General features: G+C 41.1%; 1 protein-coding gene across 1 annotated transcript; it reads left to right on the forward strand.

The window, feature by feature from the left end:
- The first annotated feature begins 394 nt into the window (after positions 1-394).
- Positions 395-22,324, forward strand: CD163 (CD163 molecule). Its single transcript, XM_021717782.1, has 12 exons — positions 395-563; positions 1,636-1,722; positions 3,073-3,396; positions 6,061-6,381; positions 8,228-8,548; positions 9,076-9,396; positions 17,632-17,946; positions 18,045-18,359; positions 18,732-18,824; positions 18,906-19,220; positions 20,898-21,215; positions 21,978-22,324. The coding sequence occupies exons 1-12, from the start codon at positions 518-520 to the stop codon at positions 22,307-22,309; spliced, it is 3,108 nt and encodes a 1,035-aa protein (XP_021573457.1). The 5' UTR covers positions 395-517; the 3' UTR covers positions 22,310-22,324.
- The last annotated feature ends 927 nt before the right edge of the window (positions 22,325-23,251 follow it).

Here is a 23,251-nt window from a genome sequence, read left to right on the forward strand (position 1 = left end):
ACAAATGCTATGCGAAAAAACCTACACAAAATTATTCACTAGATACATTTGATTAGGGAAATAATATTAAAAGTGGATATAATGATAAAGCATTAATTGTTTGATTATGTTTTGCCTGTCTTGCTTTAGCTGTTAACATAATTACCTACATGACAATTACTACTTTTTGCGTGTCTAATATATTAGTCCAAAATAAGGTTCAAAAATTTAAAATGTTCAATTCAACAGCAACAGCATATGTTATTTCCCCTTATTTTTTTGTAAATCTGTGAGTAGTGTTTCCTAATTTCCTCTGGCTGTTTCATGTCACATATTGAAGAAAATCCAAGTTTGAAAGGGAATCTCAGCTTTTTCCAATGACTTCCTTTTTGGGGTTGACTCCACCTCCACATGCAGGCTTTTCATTTTTATAAGGGAGTGGTGATTTTTAGAATTTTAGTCTTCTACCTCAGGAGACCATGTCTATGAAATAATAAAAGAAGGCTTTTAGGAATCACTGAAATTATAAATCTTTGAAATGGACAAACTCAGAATGGTGCTACTTGAAGACTCTGGATCTCCTGGTAAAATATTCTCATTTATTCTACATTTCCTTTTCACTGGGGTATAGGACTATGATGACGGTCAGTGGATGTGATTTGAAAGTAGTTGGCATCAGGAGAGTAGGGAATGGAAAAGGGACACTAGACTTATATGGTAGTACCTTTGATCTGCCATAGAGTCAGAATTGAAGATGTGAGATAGGGATCAGAATTGACATGAGTTTTGTAAAACTGCTGTGATGAAATCAAGTCAGGAACCAAAGTTAACTGAACTGTATTAAACCGGAAAATAATAATTTTTAGAAGAGATAGAATATGTAATGGATATTGACTGAAAGTTGGTTACCTAGAGGAAAGTCGGAATAATATACCTGAGCTATCTACTCCATGACTTACACAGACATGTTAAAACCATGTCGCATTTTTAGCTTTAAATTAGTGTTGGGTTAGAACAGTAAGAAAAAGTGAGAGCAATAACAGCACTAAAGAGTGTATTATACTATAATGCTATAGCTAGAGATGATAAGACTAAAGATTTGAATTTTTCAGGTAAAAACATCATCACCTTATGCCATCAATGTTTTGTTCAGCTACTATTTGTCAAGTACCATGCTAGGTACTGATGAAATTGTGATGAACAGATATAATTCATTTACTCATGTAACTTACCTTCTACCAGTGAAGATCAGGTAAACATGAATACAGGGGTACCTGCAGTTAAATACTGAGGAGTTCAGGGAATATGGAGATCTCGGGAAACCTGTCCTATGCCTGTAAGAATAACTGCCCACTGCTAAGTTCCATTGATGCCTTTTGTCATCTTCCAGGTATTCCCTTGCAATTCTTGCTTCCACCCTGAACTTTCTTCTAATCCCTCACTCCTAGGTTACCTGCAAACATTTTCAAAGCCATTTCACTGGAACTGCGTGATCCTGGGTATGAGTCTTTCCTATCTACCTTGCATTTAGATCCAGGAAGAATTTTCAGTCTTGACTTAACCTTCTGTGTTAATTTCAAACCTTTGAAGCCATCTGTCTTCTCCAAAGTCTCTTTTTGGGGTGACTCTACTTTTGCCCCCTGTCCTTTTTCACAGACTTTAGAAGATGGTTTGTCCACTTGAGTCCCTTCACTATTGCTGCCGTCTCACTTCTCAGCACCTGTTTCTTCACCAGTTCTCTTGGTGAGTGCTTTGTCAAATTTACTTATGGTCTTAGCCCATTCTGAAAGAAATGTTTTTTTAAAAGCTTATTATTTTTCTGAAAGCTCGTGTCCAAAAACTAGCTAACTATGGATTCAAAGTGTCAGGTATTAAATGCATACAATAAGAACCTAACCTAACCATGTGGCACCCAAATGTTAGCCTGCCCCCCCATAAAATAAACTCACAGGAATAAAAAGTGCATGTTACTTAAAGATCAGAAGTAATGTCAGCTGGAAAATGGGGAAGAATACAGAGCAGAGAAGACCTCAGAATTATTGGAACAAAAGGAAATTGTGAGAACACCTTAATAAATTCCAATGCCAAAATGTATCTAAAAGTGCATTGAGAGAGGCCAAGTTGGTGGGACCACGAGGTTCCTTAGTTAAGCTAAAATAATGCCAGGGAGGAGATAATCGGGAAGGGAGGACTTGGGGGAGAGAGTGGGAAGGGAGAGTCGAGAGGGGCTTATTTCATGGTAGAAAATAATAGGAAAATATCTCCCTACTAATTTTCATTCAAATGAATAAGTTTCCATCAGGTTTCAACTGTTGTTTTGAAATTTATACTATTTCACACATATAGGCATTAAATTTCTTACAACTTGTCTTTTTATCCTTATAAATCCACTCTCAGTCTTCTTTCAATTGATCTTAGAATTTTGGAGAAAACGTATATAGTTCACCCCTATATGATTCTATTAACATCTTGTTTAACTGGTAAACATGGAGAATATATAAATTGCCACTATTAAGAGTACCCAACCATACAATAAAGTTATCATATGGTATTTTGCTACTCAGCTTTACTGGTGATATGTCATTGCTTGATGCCAGTGACTCTGGGGCTTTTTTTGTTTCACTTTGTTTTGTTTTGAGTTGGAGTCTCACGCTGTCGCCCAGAATGGAGTGCAGTGGCATGCTCACAGCCACTGCAGCCTCAACCTGCTGGACTCAGGCGATCCTTCCACCTCAGCCTTCCATGAGGCTGAAACGACAGGCGTGTGACATCACGTTCAGCTAATGTTTTTATTTATTTTAGAGACAAGGTCTCACCAAGTTGCCCAAACTGGTCTTGAACCCCTGGGCTCAGGCAATCCTCTCGCCTCTGCCTCCCCAAGTGCCAGAATGATAGTCTTGAGCATCGTGCCTTGAGATGCAGATATTTATATCTGAATGCCTATGAAGCAGCACCCTCCTACTGTACTAGGCATGGGAACCCGGATGGTTCTCCAATCTGACTTTGAAAGACAAATAAGCAATCTGAAGAAGAATAATCCTCTCCCTGCTCACCATGACCTTGGCCGATCACTGTCCTATCCTGTTGTTGCAGGAGGAAAGCATAAGGAACTGAGGCTTGTGGATGGTGAAAACAAGTGCAGTGGTCGAGTGGAAGTGAAAGTCCAAGAGGAGTGGGGAACCGTGTGCAATAATGGCTGGAGCTCGAACGAGGTCTCTGTGATCTGTCAGCAGCTGGGCTGTCCCACTGCTGTCAAAGCCACAGGGTGGGCAAATTCCAGCGCAGGCTCTGGGCGCGTTTGGATGGATCATGTTTCTTGTCGTGGAAATGAGTCCGCTCTCTGGGACTGCAAACATGACGGATGGGGAAAGCATAGCAACTGCACTCACGAACAGGATGCTGGAGTGACCTGCTCGGGTAAGATGTGTTGGTGAAAGCCTCAGCTTGACATGCTTGGTGGCGGAAAAGACATGTAGATGGCTTAAAACCTAAGATGAGCCATGTTCCTGTAAGTAAGCTAGTATAAAATTATAAAATTTTTATAAAATTGCCCAGTGCATTGCTAGAAGTCCACAAAACACATGCCAATGCCTATATTTTAAAAGGTCAATCAAAATTTTGAACCTTATGAAAAATATGGAAGTAACTAGCATCAATAATTCCACCGTAGCTTCCCATCCCTACATTAAAATATCATGATATCTAAGTTAATTCCTTGTCCCCTTTTCCGGTGGCACGTTGTTTTAATGCATTGACCCACAATTCGTGACTAATGATGGATCCCAATGTCCATTAACTGAAAATCAAGTTAGTGAACCAAGAAACAACTATTCCTAGCATGCATGCATCATATTTCTTGTTATAGGAAAGATTCTTTGAAAGTGTAATCGCTTTTCCGGTGCCCAATGCTATTTACTTTATTTACATTGTAGTTTTCATTTGCAAAACATTTTCATAGTTTTATCTCAGTTAACCTCACTTCACAATAACCCAGGAAGTTTATGTGTCTGCCTTCTCTGCTGACAAATCCCAAGGTCGAGTTTCTGACCCAGTTCAGATCCCCGGGCTCCTCATGTCTCCCTGTTCATTTTATTAACTTGCATGCAACCCTCTCATCTCCTAGCCTCTCCCTCAGAGACCATTTCCCCCGTCGGACTGACTATTGAATGGCTGATCTCTACCCAGGCTCTATGGAATAATGAGAGCAAAAGAGCCTAGTACCTAGAAAAACTCTGGATTAAATTCTAGCACAGTCGTTCATGAATGCTATGACTTGCAAGTTGTCAGATCTATCTAAACTTCAGTTTCTGAGGAGTTAGTTATGCCACACGTGAAGTTAGTGGTGCACTGTTTAGTATGTAATAGGTGTTGAAAATGTTAGTTTCCCATGGCCCCTTGCCTTATATTTTGTGAAGATTCAGTTCTCTTTCTTCTTTCTCTTCCTCCTCTTGCTTCTCCTCTCCCTTCTTCTTTCCTCTTATTTTTAATCACACGGGGGGGAAATAGGGAATAGCGAAAGTAACATCCACAGCAAAATTTAGAAGCAAAATGCACTTTGACAGGTTATAAGCTTTTTTTTCTTAATTGAATGACTCTGAATTATGCACGGTAAACATAATTGCTGCTACTTATAGAGATGGCTGTTTAGCTAAGACATCAGTATAGTACTTTTAGCTCTTGTTTTCCATTGTTTTATAGAGGAAGTTAATCACCTTGCTCTTTGAAATTTAGACACCTAATGCTCCAACAGGAGCATAGTAAGGATTTGCTGATTTCAGGGGGTTGCCGAGTCTGAGATTTATTTCTGAGATTCTCCCACCTAATTAATGCTCAGTCTTCAGAGTCTCTGCCGCTTGGGAGATTTGTTATTATCACAGGCACTGCAGAAATATTGCCTTGGTCAAGAGAAGAGTCTCTGGTGCCAGACAACCTTTTTTCTCACATTCTGACTCCACCATTTTCTAGATGTTTGACCTTGTGCCAGTTATTTAATCTCAGGTTACTTATCCCTAGAGTGGAGATAGTCATAATTGTACATAATGCTTAAAGCTGTTGTGAGGACTAAAGAAAATCGTATGTGCGATACACTTAGAACAGTGTGTGCATATTCTGATTGTGAATGCGTATTCTTCTTATGGCTAGTATTACCATTCATTGCACATAAAAAACATGCTAATTAGAGGAGTTTAGAGCCCTTAAAAAGAGATTCCTTTTTCCAGGAAAGAACTTCTAAATATTTTTCTTCAATCACAGTTTGTTTGTTTGTTTGTTTGATTGTTTGATTGTTTGTTTTTTCGGGTGCCCCAAAATTTCATTCAAAATCTCCTTTTCTTGAGTATTTTAGTCTTCATAGAAAACCTCAGGGATGATGTATAGTGGAAATTTTCTTTGTTAAAACATTGCTTTTTGCTTTAAAAAAATTTGTATCAGATGCTTTGCAGGGAAATAAAGCCTTAGTTCAAACAGAAAATTGTTAAGAAGTAAGTCATTTTTGTTAATTTTTTCTCAATTTTTAAGAATTCAGTATATCACAAGGTGATTTTGTAAACTGTTGAGTTTGTTGATGCATTTTTATCTTTGCTTTTTCCTACTTTCTAATTTCAAATTCAACTTCAGTCAGTTACTCATGCTTTTAACTATTCTTAAAAAGAAAGATTAAAATAAAGATTTTAAATGATCAACCAACGGCTCTTTTGTCATTTTTGCTTCCTTGCTGTATGGTTCAATGATATTTTTTTCCGATTTTTGTTAAGCAAATGACTTGAGTCACATTTTTCTCTTTCTACCTGAAAGAGCATTTAATTCTGTCCTAGTAATGAGAGAAAACAAACAAACAAAAAGAAAGCTTAAAAACTTTAATCTATAAAGCATTTTCCTTGGTAAATAGATGTAGCTGAAAGTCCCAATTGCGTACTAGATTTTAGCAGATGAAAATTCTCTACTGTGTGGAGTTGGGCAACTTCCAAAGTCGAGTGCCTTTTCATAACAGCATCAAATCCCGGGTGCTTAGAGGAACCTGGCTTTCTCAAACCACTTCTAAACGAACATTGCTTCTGAACTGCCATGTTTTTTCTGATCTAGATGGATCCAATTTGGAGATGAGGTTAATGAATGGAGGGAATCGGTGTTCTGGAAGGATAGAGATCAAATTCCAAGGACAGTGGGGCACAGTGTGTGATGACAACTTCCACATAGACCATGCTTCTGTGGTTTGCAAACAGCTCAAATGTGGAGATGCCATCAGTTTCTCCGGTTCCGCTAATTTTGGAGAAGGCTCTGGACCCATCTGGTTTGATGATGTTGCCTGCAATGGAAACGAGTCTGCTCTCTGGAACTGTAAACACGAAGGGTGGGGAAAGCATAACTGCGACCATGCCGAGGACACCGGTGTGATTTGCTCAGGTAAGGACTGGGCCCCTCTGTCTTCCACAAGAAGACAGAAAAGCAAGTCGCTAATCTCATGAGACTGAACTCTTCAGAGCATAAAGAAGTCTGCTTCCTTTGTCACCTCATTTCAACCTCATTTTGGGGTACCAGTTCTGATAACCATGGATTCTTACCTTAACTGAAATGAGGAAACGTAGGTTAGGGAAGGACAGTGAAACTGACAACCGTGTCAGAGGAATGGGAGGAAGCGGCCAGGGTGGTGGTTCACACCTATAATCCCAGCACTTTGGGAGGCTGAGTCGGGAGAATTGCTTGAGCCCAGAATTTTGAGACCAGCCTGGGCATCATAGCAAGGCCACTTCTCTACAAAATTCAAAAACAAATAAGCCAGGCATGGTGGCACATGCCTGTGGCCCCAGCTACTCAGGAGGCTGAGATAGAAGGCTAGCCTGAGCTCAGGAGATAGAGGCTATGGTGTGCTGTGATCGTGCCACTGCACTCCAGCCTGGGCAACAGAGTGAGACTCTAACTCAAAAAAAAAAAAAGAATGGAAGGAAGTGTTTAGAAAAAGTTCATACAGAACATAAAGAGAGGAAGGCAGGACTTTTTCTCCACGTCTGGAACTGATGTTCGATTGTTTGTTTGTTGCTGAATGGTGTGGCCATCCATAGCCTAAACAACAATGAATGGGATTCCTCAGTTAGCTGAAGAAAGCAAAAAGGATTTGGGGCAGGAAAAGAACACACAGAATGTTCTTCCCATTCTCTCTTACTCATCAAAATTTGCCTAGGCCCCCAGTCAGCACATGCTGAGAAATCACGATAAGTAAGACTAATGGAAGGAAGAGAAAGTAAAACTGCCAGAGGGAAAAAGCAGTTTGTTTTCTTACTGGATGCTCTTCAGAATTCAGGTCAGTTCTTTGAGGAATATTGATTTGGGGAAGGTAGGAGTAGTCATGGAGAAGTCTCCTTCTCTCTTTGTTCTGTTAAACCAAGGAAGTGGTCACAAACACAAACTAGACAGCATCCACGGAGAATACAGCCAGAGGCAGAAGGGAGTGTTGAGTGTCAAATATATTCTAACAAGCAAAAGTAAACAATTTCCACATAAACTCTGTGGTGGTCCATAACCAGATCTCTAGATAAATTTCAGCCCCCAGACCTCTCGTTGGGACTTTTTGCAGTGCTGTCTACGCTGAAAAGTTCTGTCTTCTGTTCCTCTGGGTATATTCCCAAGAGAGGGCTTGCTGGATCATCACAATAGCAGAAAGGTGGAACCAACCCTGCTGCCCATCAAAAGTGGACTGGTTAGAGAAAATATGGTACATATACATTATGCAGCCATAAAGAACAAAATCAAGGCCTTCACAGCAACTTGGAAGCAGTTGGAGACCATGATACGAAGTGAACACTCACAGCAATAAAGAACTGAATGCCACATGTTCTCACGCATGAGTGGGCCCCGAACACTAGCCACAGTGTGCAGGGTGGGATTGGCCATCACTGGGCACTGCTAGGGGAGGGAGGGAGGAGGGTGGAGGGACGCATGACAATGCCAAGGGGGTGTGAGAGCCACCTAGAAGCCCAGCCCTCGCCTCCATGCAGTCTGCTCAGGTAGTCAGCCCTCACTCGGACCCCACAGCTCTGTGGCACATAAATAAGTGCTTGCAGTCCCACCCTTTGACTGACCCACCCCTCCCTCCATCTCTAGTGACTTTTAGCAGCCATCCATCACATGGTGGCTTTCTCTGCCTCTGCTCGGACCTCTCCCTTTTGCCTCGGCTCATCTCAGGAGCAGCGGTTCATGGTTCCTTCGCTCCTGTTTCCTCACCACAGGTGTGCTGTGTGTGTCTCTGTTCCAGATGGAGCAGATCTGAGCCTGAGACTGGTAGATGGAGTCACTGCATGTTCAGGAAGGCTAGAAGTAAGATTCCAAGGAGAATGGGGGACAGTGTGTGATGACGGCTGGGACAGCAAAGATGCCGCCGTGGTGTGTCAACAACTGGGATGCCCAACTGCCGTCACTGCCGTCGGGCGAGTTAATGCCAGCGAGGGATCTGGACACATCTGGCTTGACAGCGTTTCTTGCCAGGGGCATGAAGCTGCCCTCTGGCAGTGTAAACACCATGAATGGGGGAAGCACTATTGCAACCATAATGAAGATGCTGGTGTGACGTGTTCTGGTAAGTCAGAGCAAAACTAAACAAACCAACAAAACAAAACAAAACAGAGAGCCAAAGACCTGTGCACCTCAAGAGGAGGAAAGAGATGTGAGATAGGAAAGGTAGAAACTCCTGATAAATTCCTTGCCAAGAATTCCTTCACAGTTGCCAGGAATCGTTGGTATGTTCTTTATTCAACCAGTTTGGAGGGTTGTCTGAATCTATTTCGGTGATAAATATTAAGATTGCCATTAAGAACCACACCTCAAACTCTAAAACTACCTGGAGCTCAGGGAGACAAAATTTTATCGAAATCTCATTTAAAGCCGAATTGCTCATATTTTTCTACCACTGGAAATTTTTATTAATGCTTGAAGCTACATTCTCATTTCTCACAAAATTTATGATCTATACTATTATTTCTTAAAAGTTCAGGAAATAAGTAAACCATGGTTTCCAATGGCTAGGTATCAGAGATGATACAAAAATACCCTTTAGAAACTCACCTCCATGTGTATCTGTGGCTTTGGTTTATATTTCTTTTGCAGATGGATCAGATCTGGAGCTCAGACTTAAAGGTGGAGGCAGCCGCTGTGCTGGGACAGTTGAGGTGGAAATTCATAGACTGTTAGGGAAGGTGTGTGACAGAGGCTGGACACTGAAAGAAGCAGAGGTGGTTTGCAGGCAACTGGGGTGCGGATCTGCACTTCAAACCTCCTACCAGGTGTATTCCAAAGTCAAGGAAACAAGCACATGGTTGTTTGCAAATGACTGCAGTGGGAATGAAACTTCTCTCTGGGACTGCAAGAACTGGCAGTGGGGTGGACTTCCCTGCAATCCCTTCGAAGAAGCCAAAGTCACTTGCTCAGGTATGACTTTCAATCAACTCATTATGAAGAGTGGCAACTTCCAGTGGTACCCTTGAAACTGAAAAGTAGCATTGGTCCCCGTGACTAGATTGCTCTTCTCAAGAAACCAGAAAATACCCATACGAATTCCACTGTGAGAGTCTCAGATAATTCTCAGTTCCTCTTGTACCTGAGATAGAAGTGTTTGGTTTTTGCTCACTTTGGCTTTTGAGTGATTTTTTAAATCAAAGGAAGTATAGGTGATTACGAAAGATTTAAAATATTTGCTTTAATTTATTTTAAAGATGTGGGGTGCAATTCAGGATTAGGTACACAAGTGGTCATCATACAAGTAAAATTTGGGCCTACCTTAAAAATTTTAAGGTAGAATTAGACATGTTTTTCAAGGGATGTCACCAGATGATTTTTTAAATGGCTATGCTGGATAAACTAACATGACTAAAGCTCCTTCTGTAATACTGTGAAAGAATTTTCTTCTTTCTGAACTTCTGTGGATATTTCACTACAATCGCTTTAAAAAGCTCAAAAGTGAGCTGTGAGTTGGTTAGGCTTGTGGGTAATCTTAGTATTTTGTGCTTGTCATATTTATACAAATGCTAACTTTGTTGAAAAGTGAGGCCCTTTCAGCAGCTCTAAGGTAAACATCACCATGACTCGTGACGTGAAAAGACTTCAGAGAAAATAGTGAAAGAGAAGGCCATGACGCACGTGGAAACCTCGTCACAGGGAGGAAATTTTCTCGTGCTGCGTTTCCACTAGCCAGCCATATTGTTCCAGATAATTCCCATCCCACACGTGGACCTAGGGGCACTCCCTTGCTGTTACAAACTGTGTTTATACTCTGATTAAGTGGAAATTACCCTCCCACTGAAAAAGAACAATCATTTAATATATATTTTTAAATTGCTATATTGCCTTTTTAAAACTTTTCTTAACCAGGCAATAAATTCACGTAGTGTAAATTTCAAAATATGAGAGTATAAACTCTTGCCCCACTATGGTCCTCAACTGTTCAATTCTTTTCCTCATAGACAACTTATGTGACTGGGATATTTCTATATTGTTTAAGAGATATTTTATGTATATACAAGAAAATACAAGCAAATCCATAGATGGGTATCACTCCCTTTTATTCAAACAGTGGCCTATATTATATAACTTGTTTTGAACCCTAAGGATTCACATAGTAAAATTTCTTGATCACAGTTTTATGATAGTATGTAAAGAGTGCTCTGAAATTATTTCTGTATTTATAGCAATTATCTCATCACCTATTGCTGTATGTTTTCACTTAATCTTTGATAAGATTAGCCATTGCTTTAGCTTAATTTTTGCTTGTTTTATTTTTTTAAAACTGCCAATTTTTTTTTCTCTTTTAATTTTTTTATTTTAAAGATGTGGGGTACAATTCAGGATTAGGTATACAAATGTTTATTATGCAGGTGCCCTTGTTGATGAGGTGTGCCCCCCTTCCCCAGGCAGATTCCCACTACTGCCAATCCTTTTCTATAGCATTGCAATAATTGTTCAAGGCTGAGTGAGAACAGGTGATACTCAGTTCTTTGTTTCTGTGACACATCACTCAGTATTATAGACTCTAAGTCCATCCAGGTTGCTGTGAAGTTCATCATTTTGTCCTTCTTTATGGCTGCGTAATATTCCATTGTATATATGTCCCACATTTTTTTATCCAGTCCTCTTTTGATGGGTAGCACGTTTGGTTCCATGTTCTTGCTACTGTGAACAATGCTGCGATAAACATATTTGTGCAGGTATCTTTTTCATCGAGTGATTTGAGTTCTTCCGGGTATATTCCCAGTAAGAGGATTGCAGGGTGGTATGGAAGGTGGATGTTTAGATCTTTTAGGAATCGCCACACTGTTTTCCACAGACAGCCTAATTTTTTTAAGGATCAGCATTTGGATTTTTTTAAATGAATGCTACCTTTATTTACTTTCTAATGTATTAAAATCTTGTTTTCTTTCCACTAATTCTCTTCTGATTTCCTAAACTCAGTTTTCCTTTTGGCCTCTAACTTCTTGAGTTGGATGTGAAGTATTATTCTTTTGGATTTATTCCCACAAATAGTTTAGGTTTTCCACTGGATGCATCAGCAGCTATACCATAGAACTGATACATCCATGCTTGGTCCATCTAAGGACATAGGTCTTTCTACATTGTGTGTTGTGTAATCATAGTGAATTGATCTTTTCTGTTTTATAAAGTTTCCATCTTTCTATTAGTGAATATTTTTTGTTCTGAATCAGACTCTTCTGGCATTAATGCTGCTATAAGACTACTGCTTTATTTGTTTTCTATTCTCTATTTTTTATTCCATATGAATCAGTTTTAAGCTCATTACTTGTACTCATCATAGAACTGGCACATATTTTTTTTAAAGGACTCTGATTGAATTACCTTTTGAAGATGAGTGTTACATGGAAGTCCCCAACATACAAGCGGATTCTGTTCCAAGAGTGCATTCGTAGGTCCAATTTATTTTAAGCAACCAACACAATTGGCTATATAGTACTGTATATATTACATGCATCTTTAAAGTTTGTAACTTGAAGGTTCGTGTGTAAGGGACTTACTGTATTTGATCTTTGTGTATTGTTATGTTGTAATATTATGTATACATAATATGTATCATCATTTTATGTATTACGCTAAAAGATTTTACTATATGAAATTCTGTAAGAGCGTTGCATGCATGAGGACATGTAGAAACATACATAATGTCTACTAATGTCCGAAATTTGGAAAGGCTTGTATACTTTTCTATTCATTGTATTTATATTAACTACCATTAAGTTCTGCTGCATCTAAAAGAAAACCAAGCAGCCGCGGCTGAAGAAAGACAGTGTTTACTTTTTTCCCATTTATAAGTCAAACAGGTAAGTCTAGGACCATGCTGGTGGCTCTGTGGTCGCCGGGAAACCTCCAGAATAGATTTTCTGTGACAATCATCAAATCCCACCGCACTGGAAGGAAGCGCTGCCGCGGACTCAGCAAGCTCCTTGGTAAGCCGGCCCGGTGCTGCCCTCTGAGAAGCTGTCTTCTGTCCGTGGTCCCAGCACTGTCCTCAGGGCGTTTCCCCCTGGTGCGTTATTCTTCGTCGCTGGTCTGGGCTTGGCTTGGAGCCGGCATCTGTCCGGAGACAGCACGTCTTTCACCGTCTACTTTCCGCTAGTGGTGGGTTGGGGCCCTTCGAACTGGTTTAAAGATTGAGTAACAGCTGGCTGGTGTCCACTGTCCTAGAGGTGAACAAAAAAGTTCTCCCCAAAGCCAGCAGGCTCCTAGTCTATCCGCTTTAAGCCCACGCCGTGTGAACATCACTACAACCAAAGAGCGTCTTTCCATGCTTTGCTCTATGCTGTGACCAACTCTTCCTTTTGGGTATTGATGGCTCCGTGAAGGCCGTTTGACCCTGTGGGCGTGGAAGGGAAGATAAGACCTCAATTCTGTCATGGCTGGTGGACTCACTGTCTTCCTATGTGGGTCATCAACTCTATCTTCAGCTAAGGCTGCCATTTTATCACAGCTCAATCTGGGAGACAGGACCCCTGCAAGTTCTAAGTTACAGGGGTCTCAGTTAACTGTATACAACAGCTACAGCAGAGTTTATCTCCCCGGTGAAATGGGCATTTCGCCTCTTGTTTCTGCTTGCAGTCTAACTACTTGCAGTCTGAGTTTCTCTCTAAGTGCTGAAAGTGGCACGGTGGGGGCGGTGGTCCAGATTCATGCAAATATTCTGATTTGTTTTCTTTGTACTTTGCCCAAGAAATTCTCCTTTTCTTTTTTAGCCTTAGGGAACACCTTTTTTTTTTAATTTTCAAAGTGATATTTACCCAAATATTTTACCATAGCTAACAAAACTTAGTAGCTTTTCAGCCTCCCATATCGGAGTTTTTAGTCTGCTCTGCCCATCGACTCCAGTCAACCACACCTACATTTTAGGTTTCATTTCTTGTCGACCTCGCTTATGGTGACACTGTGATTTGCTGTGCTCTTTTGCTTCCTTTCGCAGACTCTTTCTGTTACATGTCTGTAGACTTGGAAGTTCTTCTTTTTCTTTGGAGGCCTAGTTTTAGTTCTTTATTTGTTTTGCTAGCATTATAGTTTGCTATTCTGTTTTTTATTTACTTAATACTGTCACAATATTTCCAAGAGAACAAAGATGAGCATGCTGTCTCTGTGCCTGTCAAATTTAAGCTACAAGTCCTTAAATAGTTTGTTTAAATTCTTAAATTTTTACTTAGCACAGGGCTATACAGCTGAAAAGGACCAAAAGAATACAATGAAGCAAGAAAATTAGAACTATAATGCAACAATTTATCTCTAATGTGTGGTTTAGGCAAACCAGCCAGAAAGAGGTCTAGAATGTTGTTCCCAAAATTACTTTGAATCCCAGATGTTTTATTTGTAACATTTGTGTATGTTCTGTAGAGGACATCTGATCTTAAGAATCAGTTCACTGGAGTTGCGTTGCACTGTTGCTTAGGTTTGAGAAATAATTCTGAGATTATAATGACCCATATTTTTTCAGAGTCTGGAAGGCACTAAAATATAAAAATGCATTAGTACTTATTATTTTAATCATATTGCATATTTCATGTATTACTAAACAAAAGGAAGTAATTATATACATATATACATGTATATATACATATATGCTTTTTCCTAGAGAAAGAAAGAAAGAAATATAGTTGCAGTTACTTATGTCAGGGCAAAACTGAATTTGTTGATAAATGAAACTGAATCCAAGTGCAAAAATTTGCTTAATGGCTTTTATGTAAAAATGCAGTCACAAATTTAGCAGGAAAAAAATCCCTTAAAAAGATAAATTTCTAATATTCTAAACATGTATAAAGAGTTATGATATAAGGGAAACAATTCACGATATGGATTATATGTTACTAGCATATTAATGAAATAAAGGCAGAGGATGGATTCTCCAAGTACTTTTTTAGTGGGAGAATTTCTCCTCTATCTTGACTCAAATATTTTAGGACAAAGAAAACAAAATAATACTTATAAAATGCACTTGTTTTCAATTGCTTAACACATTTTCACCATGAAAGAGAAAATATTTAATTTTTTATTTTTTTTCACTGGTTGTGTTTTGCTTTATTTTGTTCAGGATGGATCCAGATCAAAGAGTGAGAAGTTATGAGAATCCTGAATTTAGCCGAGTCTAAAGACTTTATTTAAAGACTTTATTTTTAAAGACTTAAGCGTGTCCAAAAGTGGAATGGGATCATATGAATATTAGTTGATAATATGCTAGAGAAATTTTATGCTCAAATAATGATTCAAAAAGAAGAAATTAAGAACCACCCAACTCAAGACTCATTAATTATTTGTACTGTAGATGCATTTGCTTTAAACTCTGAGCTGTGTTTAGAAAATGACATTTCTTCATCACAAATTTGGGTATAGATTTACTTTGCATGAATTTAATAGATACTTTGTGACATTTTGGCATGCTGAGATATTCTATATTGCTATATAACAGAATATAGTCATATTCAGAACATTTTTAAGACATTTCAGTATAAGTGAAAAAATTTATAAGATCTGAAGAGAAACCAGAGTATGAAAATTGGCAAGGGCTAATTGTGGTGATAGTTACATCAAGGGATCACAAAAATTGTTGATATTTGACTGTAGACATCTGTTAAGGACTTATGCCCTTCAGAATGTCCAATTTTGAATGCATTTTCTTTCTTTAAACATGAGCTAAATGAAATAGCTTTTTTAATCTCCCAAGTAATTGAAGTTTTCTCAGTATATTAAAAGAAACTTATATTTGATGATTGTCTTCCTTAACTTGACAAAGACTGCCTTCATAATATGAGTTTCATCTCTTATTTCTGTTGTCTTATCATTCTATTATAATTTCCAGCCATACTGCAATTATAAGTAACTTATGTATAATTATAAGTTACTTATAATTCCTCATTTTCATCATGCTATTTTATTACTATAGTCTTTAAATGATGTTTCAAATATTGTGGATTTGGCAAACTCATCTTTTATCAAAACCCATTCAGATTTATAGTATCTTCTCTTACATAGCCCCAGACAGAATGGATAAACTCCTTTATTTGTTAGTTTTGCATCTAGCACATATTTCTATTTTGGGACTCCATCTTTTGAACATGTATATCTTGTACTAAACTGTGGGTTCTTGGGGGAGATCATGATTAATGAAATATTGAGCAAACTTGAAAAGAATAGGTCTTTTCCCAGGTACATAAGGGTAAGGAAATACATTAGTAGAGAGAAAAGTTTCTGCAGTGGCATAAAAGCTTGAAAACGTGTGGCATGATATGACTATGATTATTAGTATTAATCTTAGTGTTATCTATGTTCACTGACAGATTAGGCTCTGTGGCAGACTTTTTAGCCCATCCAACCTCAAAAACTAAAACAGAGACAATCAACACTGTAGATGCTTCATGATATTTTTGGAAGGTTAAATTGAACAAATTGTAAGTAAACATTAAGTTATCTTAAAGAAAAAAGTCACATGAATTTGAAAGTTAATCGTATATTTGGAGCCATGACATAAATTTCTTGGAAAAAGCATTTAGAAGCAAGGAAACAACTTAGGGAGCTATTTCAAGAGTCTATTTGACAGAAGATGACAAATTACATCAAAACCGGAGCAATAAATATGGGAAAGGAGAAATGTGCCAGAGGACTGACAGATATTGGTGGTTTTCTGCATGTATCAGGCATTGTGTGGCCTGGAATTCTAAGTTCCGGAATATATGGCCTGGCTTCAAATTCTGGCTTCAAATTCTCACTAACTCGCTATGTGACCACCGCAAATTTCTACACCTCTCTAAGCTTCAGTCTCCTTGTCTGCTACATTGGAGTAGTATTAATACTTATCTCCTAAAACAATTTTAAGGATTAAATAAAATAATGTTTGCAAAATGTTTATTAGAGTGTCAAGAATATAATAGCTGCTCACTTGATGTTCACCACTGTCATTATTACCATTGTTTGTGATGAGAAAGAGATTCTATTTTAAATGTTTCCTTTTGGGGGGGGTACCAAATTTCTTTATTTGAAGGAATGGTACAAATCAAAGAACTGAAGTGGACATTTTGGTGCAACCTATTAAATGTATCTAATTTGGTCTGGATATCATTAATTGGGTAAAGAATACAGTTGACTTGCCATACAATACACAAAGTCATACAATTCATTCTATTTTGAAAACCTTAATGCCAGACGTCCAAGTAGATATGTTTATGGACATAAAATTAAAGAAAAATTAAAGGCTTATTGGCACTTGAGAGGTGTCTATTGAGAGGATGAGAAGGTTCAGGATACAACCTTGACTCCAGGAGTACAGGAAGTGTTTTGAGAAGGCCATTTCAGAAAAAGAAGGAGGAGAAAACACGAGGAAGGAGGGTCATATATGCACATGTCAAGTGTATGAGAGGTCAAAAAGAAGAAGTCTGATATGCATTTTGAAAATTGGAATACTGTAAGAAAGGGATTGGCAGTTGAGGGAAACTGCTAGGGGAGGGAGGGCCATACCTCATCAACAACGGTATCTACATAATCAAGGTTTGTATACCTAACCTTGAATTGTACCCCACATCTTTAAAATAAAAGTCTAGTGTTTACAAAAGCAGAACGAACTTCAGAGGCACCACTGGGATTCAAACCCAGGATCTCCTGTATACTAGACAGACACTTTAACCAACAAAGTCATGCTTCCTGCCGAGGGTCTCTTGCCGTCTTATTTCCTTGGCCAGGTCAGCTTCACAGTAGGTGAGTGAATATTAAAAAAAGAAAGAAAATTGGAAGTATATTGGACAACTTTGATACAACCATTAGAAAAGGTTGAGGCAAACTCCAGATGGCAGTGAGTGGAGGATTGAGTGAAGGACTAGAAGTCCGAGAAAAACAGTCGATACACAATGTTTGTGGCCTCTAATTTTATGAACAATGTCAGCGAAATGTTGGGAGGACAGAGTTATCATTGCCTCTGGGGAAGGCTGGCTGCACAGGAAAGTTCCAGAATTCTCTCAGAAGGAATGAGAGGAATGAGAGGTCTAGAATTTGCTGTGCCCAACTCTAGACAGAAAAGCCAAGAGGAAACGAGAACCCTGGCCTCCTGTCTCACTCCTGTCCCTCTTCCTCACCCTCATTGTGAAGGAACGTCTTGGAATCATGCCTTGCCTCACTAAAATGTTATTCAATTTTCAGCCCACAGGGAGCCCAGACTGGTCGGAGGGGACATTCCCTGCTCTGGACGTGTCGAAGTGAAGCACGGTGACACATGGGGCTCCGTCTGTGATTCTGACTTCTCTCTGGAAGCCGCCATGGTACTCTGTAGGGAATTACAATGTGGCACGGTCGTCTCTATCCTGGGGGGAGCTCACTTTGGAGCAGGGAAGGGACAGATCTGGGCTGAAGAATTCCAGTGCAGCGGGCACGAGTCCCACCTTTCACTCTGCCCAGTCGCACCCCGCCCGGACGGAACATGCGGCCACAGCAGGGACGTCGGAGTCGTCTGCTCAAGTGAGACCCAGAGGACTCCTTCCATCTGTTTCCACACTGTGAAGGAGGTTGGGTTAGGTAGCCGCAGCCATTCTTTCTAACGCCCTGTCTCCTTCCAGGATACGTAGAAATCCGCCTGGTGGATGGCAAGTCCCCCTGCGAGGGAAGAGTGGCGCTCAAGACGCTTGGGAGCTGGGGACCCCTCTGCAGCTCTCACTGGGACCTGGAAGACGCCCACGTGCTCTGCCAGCAGCTTCAATGTGGAGTGGCCCTCTCGACCCCAGAAGGAGCCCACTTTGGGACGGGAAGTGGCCAGGTCTGGAGGCACATGTTTCACTGCACCGGGACTGAGCAGCACATGGGAGACTGTCCTGTCACCGTGCTGGGTGCGTCACTGTGTCCTCCGGGGCAAGTGGCCTCTGTAATCTGCTCAGGTAAGAGGATGGATGAAGCTCTCCCATGCTGGTGTGCTTTAAGAGCAGGTGCACCTGCAGGGGTGAAGAGCCAAAATCCAAGACAATGATCCCCTCTGAAGCGTTGGGAGACGCCTGTCTAATGCTAACCTCATTTGTCTTTTCAGAGGATGAGTGAGCTTGATTTTCACGGACTTCGATTACCTAGTGCTTGCTATGCATCAAACCCCTCTCAAAGTGCTAGATGTATTCCCAGTCTGGTTGACCCATCCACCTTCCTCTCTCTCGGAAGCTATGTTTGCGCTCAACTCACCCGTGTCACCCTCCATCTGGCCTCCTTTCCTCACCCTAACCTTTTGTAGCTTGTATGACTGAGCAGCTTGGTGTTTGCAGGAAACCAGTCCCAGACACTGTCCCCCTGCAATTCATCATCTTCGGGCCCAACTCGCCCTACCGTTCCAGCAGGAAGTGCTGTTGCGTGCATAGGTGAGAACCTGCGACCAGTCTGTGGCAATGCTCTCCAACCTGAGGCGGGCATGTGGCTAACATGGCCGTGTCTCTTTCCAGAGAGTGGGCAACTTCGCCTGGTGGATGGAGAGGGCCGCTGTGCAGGGAGGGTGGAGGTCTACCACGAAGGCTCCTGGGGCACCGTCTGTGATGACAGCTGGGACCTGAGAGACGCCCGCGTGGTGTGCCGGCAGCTGGGCTGTGGAGAGGCCATCAATGCCACTGGTTCTGCTCATTTTGGGGAGGGGACGGGGCCCATCTGGCTGGATGAGCTGAGCTGCGATGGAAAAGAATCCCGAGTGTGGCAGTGCCGTTCGCATGGCTGGGGGCAGCACAACTGCCGGCACAAGGAGGACGCGGGAGTTATTTGCTCAGGTAAGGTGTGCATGTCATTCGGTCACAGTGACATCTCAGGGTGTCGCCAAAAAGCCCAGGATCATCTTTTTGGAGGGCGGGCCCCTTATAGGACAGGCTTTGCCCACTCAACACATATTCTAGGAACCCCCTGGCATCAGGGTGCCAGTTAAGGTTTCTGTGAGAGGCTGCGTTGGGCTTCAGTGAAGTGTGTAGGTACATATATTCCCACGTCACAATGAGTGATTTACAAGCGCATCTGCCCACACTACGCCGAGAGTTCAGCAGTTTTGGGCCCAAGACTATATGACCCCTGTCCCCTACCCTTTCTAGTCACCCCATCTTGCTCCAAGCAACTTTTTGTGTTTCCCTGGATGAAAAAAAGTTCTCCAAGGGAAACGTTTTGCCGGCGTGGAAGAGGTGAAGCAAAAAATGCCAGAAGCACTCTAAGGCATCAGAATAGACTCAGAAACCATTTTGAGCAGTGGGGAAAGCATCTCATTCGGTATAGTGTGTCAGATGGGGAATACTTTGAAGGTGTTTAAGCATGTAAGAACAAATACACAATTTTTTATAAATAAAGTCTGGGGTTATTTGGGTCCCTCCTCACATAAAAGGACTGTGGTAAGGCAAAGGGCAGTGAGGGATGTTCATATGGAAGATTTCCCGGAAAAGCAAGTTCAAAAGGAACTGTTGTGAGAGTCTGGATCCCAGAAGCATGTATTTGATGAGCTAGTGCTGCTTCATGCACAAGGTAGTATAACATTACAAAGAGAAAGATCCAGAAATGGGCTCCCGTATCATGGAAATGACAGCAAAACTAATAACGAAGGATACTGGGTAGACATCCAATGGCACCACTTGATAGCGGCAGGTTAATGAACAAGTAGATTGACAAGGATAAGAAGAAATGTGTATGGTACATTATTTTACAGAAAAGAAGATAATTACCCAGCCCAAGTAATTTTTCATGGCAGATAGATGAGACTTACTTGTCACAGGACTGAACTGCCATAAGAGGCTACTGTTCTTGCTTGGTATGCATGGCTAGTTTTAGAAAATATTCTGAAATGGAAAAATGTACTCCTGTAATGTATTTGGGAAAACGGTACTATGACTCAGTAACTTAGGGAAGTGAAAAATTCTGTATGTCAAGATGTGGTTTATTTCTATCTAATGTTATAAATTTGGTGGAAGACGTGCACAGAAACACTGTGACATGTCAGAAAAGCAACTATGTTATTTTAACAGAATGTGCACAAACCATTGATTTTAGTACCTGAGTGTCTCACTAAATTTTAATTATCATGTGAGAGAGAAAGAGAAAAAAAAAAGAAAGGAAGAAAGAGAGAGAGAGAGAGAGACAACAGCATGTTCTTGGGAGAAAATTCAAACTATATAATTGAAAAAAGTATCCTGAGCCTTTGACTGAGATCTGGAAAGCATCTCAAATCACCAATGGTGATCAAAAGAGGCCTCAAGGGCAAAGCTCAAGGCCATGAAGCCAAAAGGCAACTATAGAATAAGTAGTATACTTTATGAAAATCTGTGATGCTATCTAGAAGTTTCTAAAGGAAGTTAGTAGCAATCGACATATTGTACCCATTTTTAAGCCATTTTCACATAAGAATAAAGGGAGGGAGTCTTCTGAGTCTCCAGAAAAGATGTGAAACTACTAAATTCTGTGTTTCACTGCAGAGTTCATGTCTCTGAGACTGGCCGGTGAAACGGGTGGAGAGGCCTGCACCGGACGTCTGGAAGTTTTTTACAACGGAGCATGGGGCAGCGTTGGCAGAGGCGGCATGTCTGCGACCACTGTGGGGGTGGTGTGCAGGCAGCTGGGCTGTGCGGACAAAGGGCAGGTCAGCCCTGCACCTTCAGACCAGGCGGTGTCCACCATGTGGGTGGACGATGTCCAGTGTCCAAAAGGGCCTGAGACGTTGTGGCAGTGCCCATCCTCTCCGTGGAAGCAAAGGCGAGCCAGCCCCTCCGAGGAGACTTGGATCACGTGCAGCAGTGAGTGTCCTCCTGAAAGCCCTGTACAGCAACTCCACTACTGTCTTCTGAGCAAGCACTTTAGGTTCTGTTTTCCTAGTCTCATGCCAGCTCAAATTTGTGGATCTAACTAAGCAAGACGGGGCAAATTCTTGGCAATGCCTACCCCACCTGGACTGTGTAGTGGGTTTTATTGAATTTGGCTCGTAGATGTTCAGGATCCATGATCATTATTCCAAAAAGTATCTTAATCCCCCCCCCACCGTCTCCTTGAAAGTGTTGTTCAATCGCTTTCACTGTGGACAAATTAGGAGCAGAGAATGTGTGATTTGGCATTTGACTATTGAATGGTCTACCACAGCTTTCCCATTTTCTCTCAGATATTAGCTGGTTACATTAATATAAGGGGAAAAGAAGTCAGAAGGATCAGTCCTGCAGTAGTTCCCCGTTCTATGTCTTCCTAAATCTTTCTATCTACCGGGCAGTCTCCCAGGCTCTTTACTATTTGGAAGAACGTTGTATGTTTTTAAAACATTAACTATTCACTCAACATTCCTGAGTCACACTATGCTTCTTATGTCCAAGATGAAATATGCCTAGTTTGCTGGAATGACCTATGCTCTCATAAAAGATAAATTTTGTAAAAATATACATTTTAAAATGCACATCAAATAAAGTTTGAAAATAGATTTTTAAAAAAGAGTTCCAAATCTCTTTTCTCCTCTGTGACCTCTTAGAAGCTTTTATCTTCTTAAAAATAACCCACACCTCTGATGTTTTCAGACAAGATAAGACTGCAAGACGGAACCACTAAGTGTTCCGGACGTGTGGAGATCTGGCACGGAGGATCCTGGGGGACAGTGTGTGATGACTTCTGGGACCTGGATGATGCCCAGGTGGTGTGTCGCCAGCTGGGCTGTGGTCCCGCTTTGCAGGCACTAAAAGAAGCAGAGTTTGGCCAGGGCACCGGGCCCATATGGCTCAATGAGGTGAAGTGCAGAGGGAATGAGTCTTCCCTGTGGGACTGTCCTGCCAGACGCTGGGGCCACAGCGAGTGTGGGCACAAGGAAGATGCTGCTGTCAACTGCTCAGGTGAGTGCAGACGCCTGGGCTGAGCTTGGAATCTCAGGCAACAAAAGGAGGACAGGTGGTTACATGTATTGTGTAAAGACCAGACTTACCAACACAGGGATCCGGTGAGCGAAAGAGCTGTGATCTTTCTGTCTGGAAGAAGGAAGAAAACACATGTGGTCATACATTGACCTTCACCAAAGAAAAGCGTATGATCCATATATATCCCTGTGCAGAGGGGGAAAGAGGACCAGAGGACTCTACTCATTGGTGGGGAAGAGTAGCTTACTTGACTGAGAAGCACTGAGGGCTCAGACAAAGGCATTCAGAGTGTTTGATTTAGACATTATTCCCAGAATTAAACCTCTCTCTTTTCTCCCACAGAAATTCCAAGTCCCAGAAAATTACAAAAGGACGCAGGTATATCATGGGGTTTATGAATGAGGGACCAATTATCTGCTTTACCTGCATTGCTCAGCATCCTTGTTTAGCGACTTTGGGTCAGAAGACATTCTGAGGGTTGGAGATTCACTTCCGGGATCCTGTGTGTGACCTAAGAGAGCCTTAGTAACCAGGGACCTCGGCCTTTTGGATGAGATGTTATCGTCTTTCCTAATATTTGCTTTTCCTCAGGTCACTCATTCCTAATTGGGATCGGGATCCTTGGAACTATTCTGTTGGTCGTGCTCGTTGCGTTACTCTTGCTGACCCAGAAGCGAAGACAGAGGCAGTGGCTAAGAGGTTGGAGCCAAATCATGTTCTCTTTAATGTGTCTATAGGATAAGGGGTCCTCGGGATTCAACAAAATTAGACTCAGAAAGACAGAATCTAGAAGTCTGGGCAGTTTCTCCAAACGGAGGAGACACGATTTCAAGGAGGCCTTGGTTGCACTGAAGATTCCTGTACTCTATCCACAGGTGTTTAATCGGGGCATGGCAGAATGGATAGTTTGGAATGAATATGCTACATATGGTTTAAGATGATCT

The sequence above is a fragment of the Carlito syrichta genome, unplaced genomic scaffold (genome assembly GCF_000164805.1).
Source record: "Carlito syrichta isolate Samal-C Ts95f unplaced genomic scaffold, Tarsius_syrichta-2.0.1 Scaffold109726, whole genome shotgun sequence".
Taxonomy (NCBI): domain Eukaryota; kingdom Metazoa; phylum Chordata; class Mammalia; order Primates; family Tarsiidae; genus Carlito; species Carlito syrichta.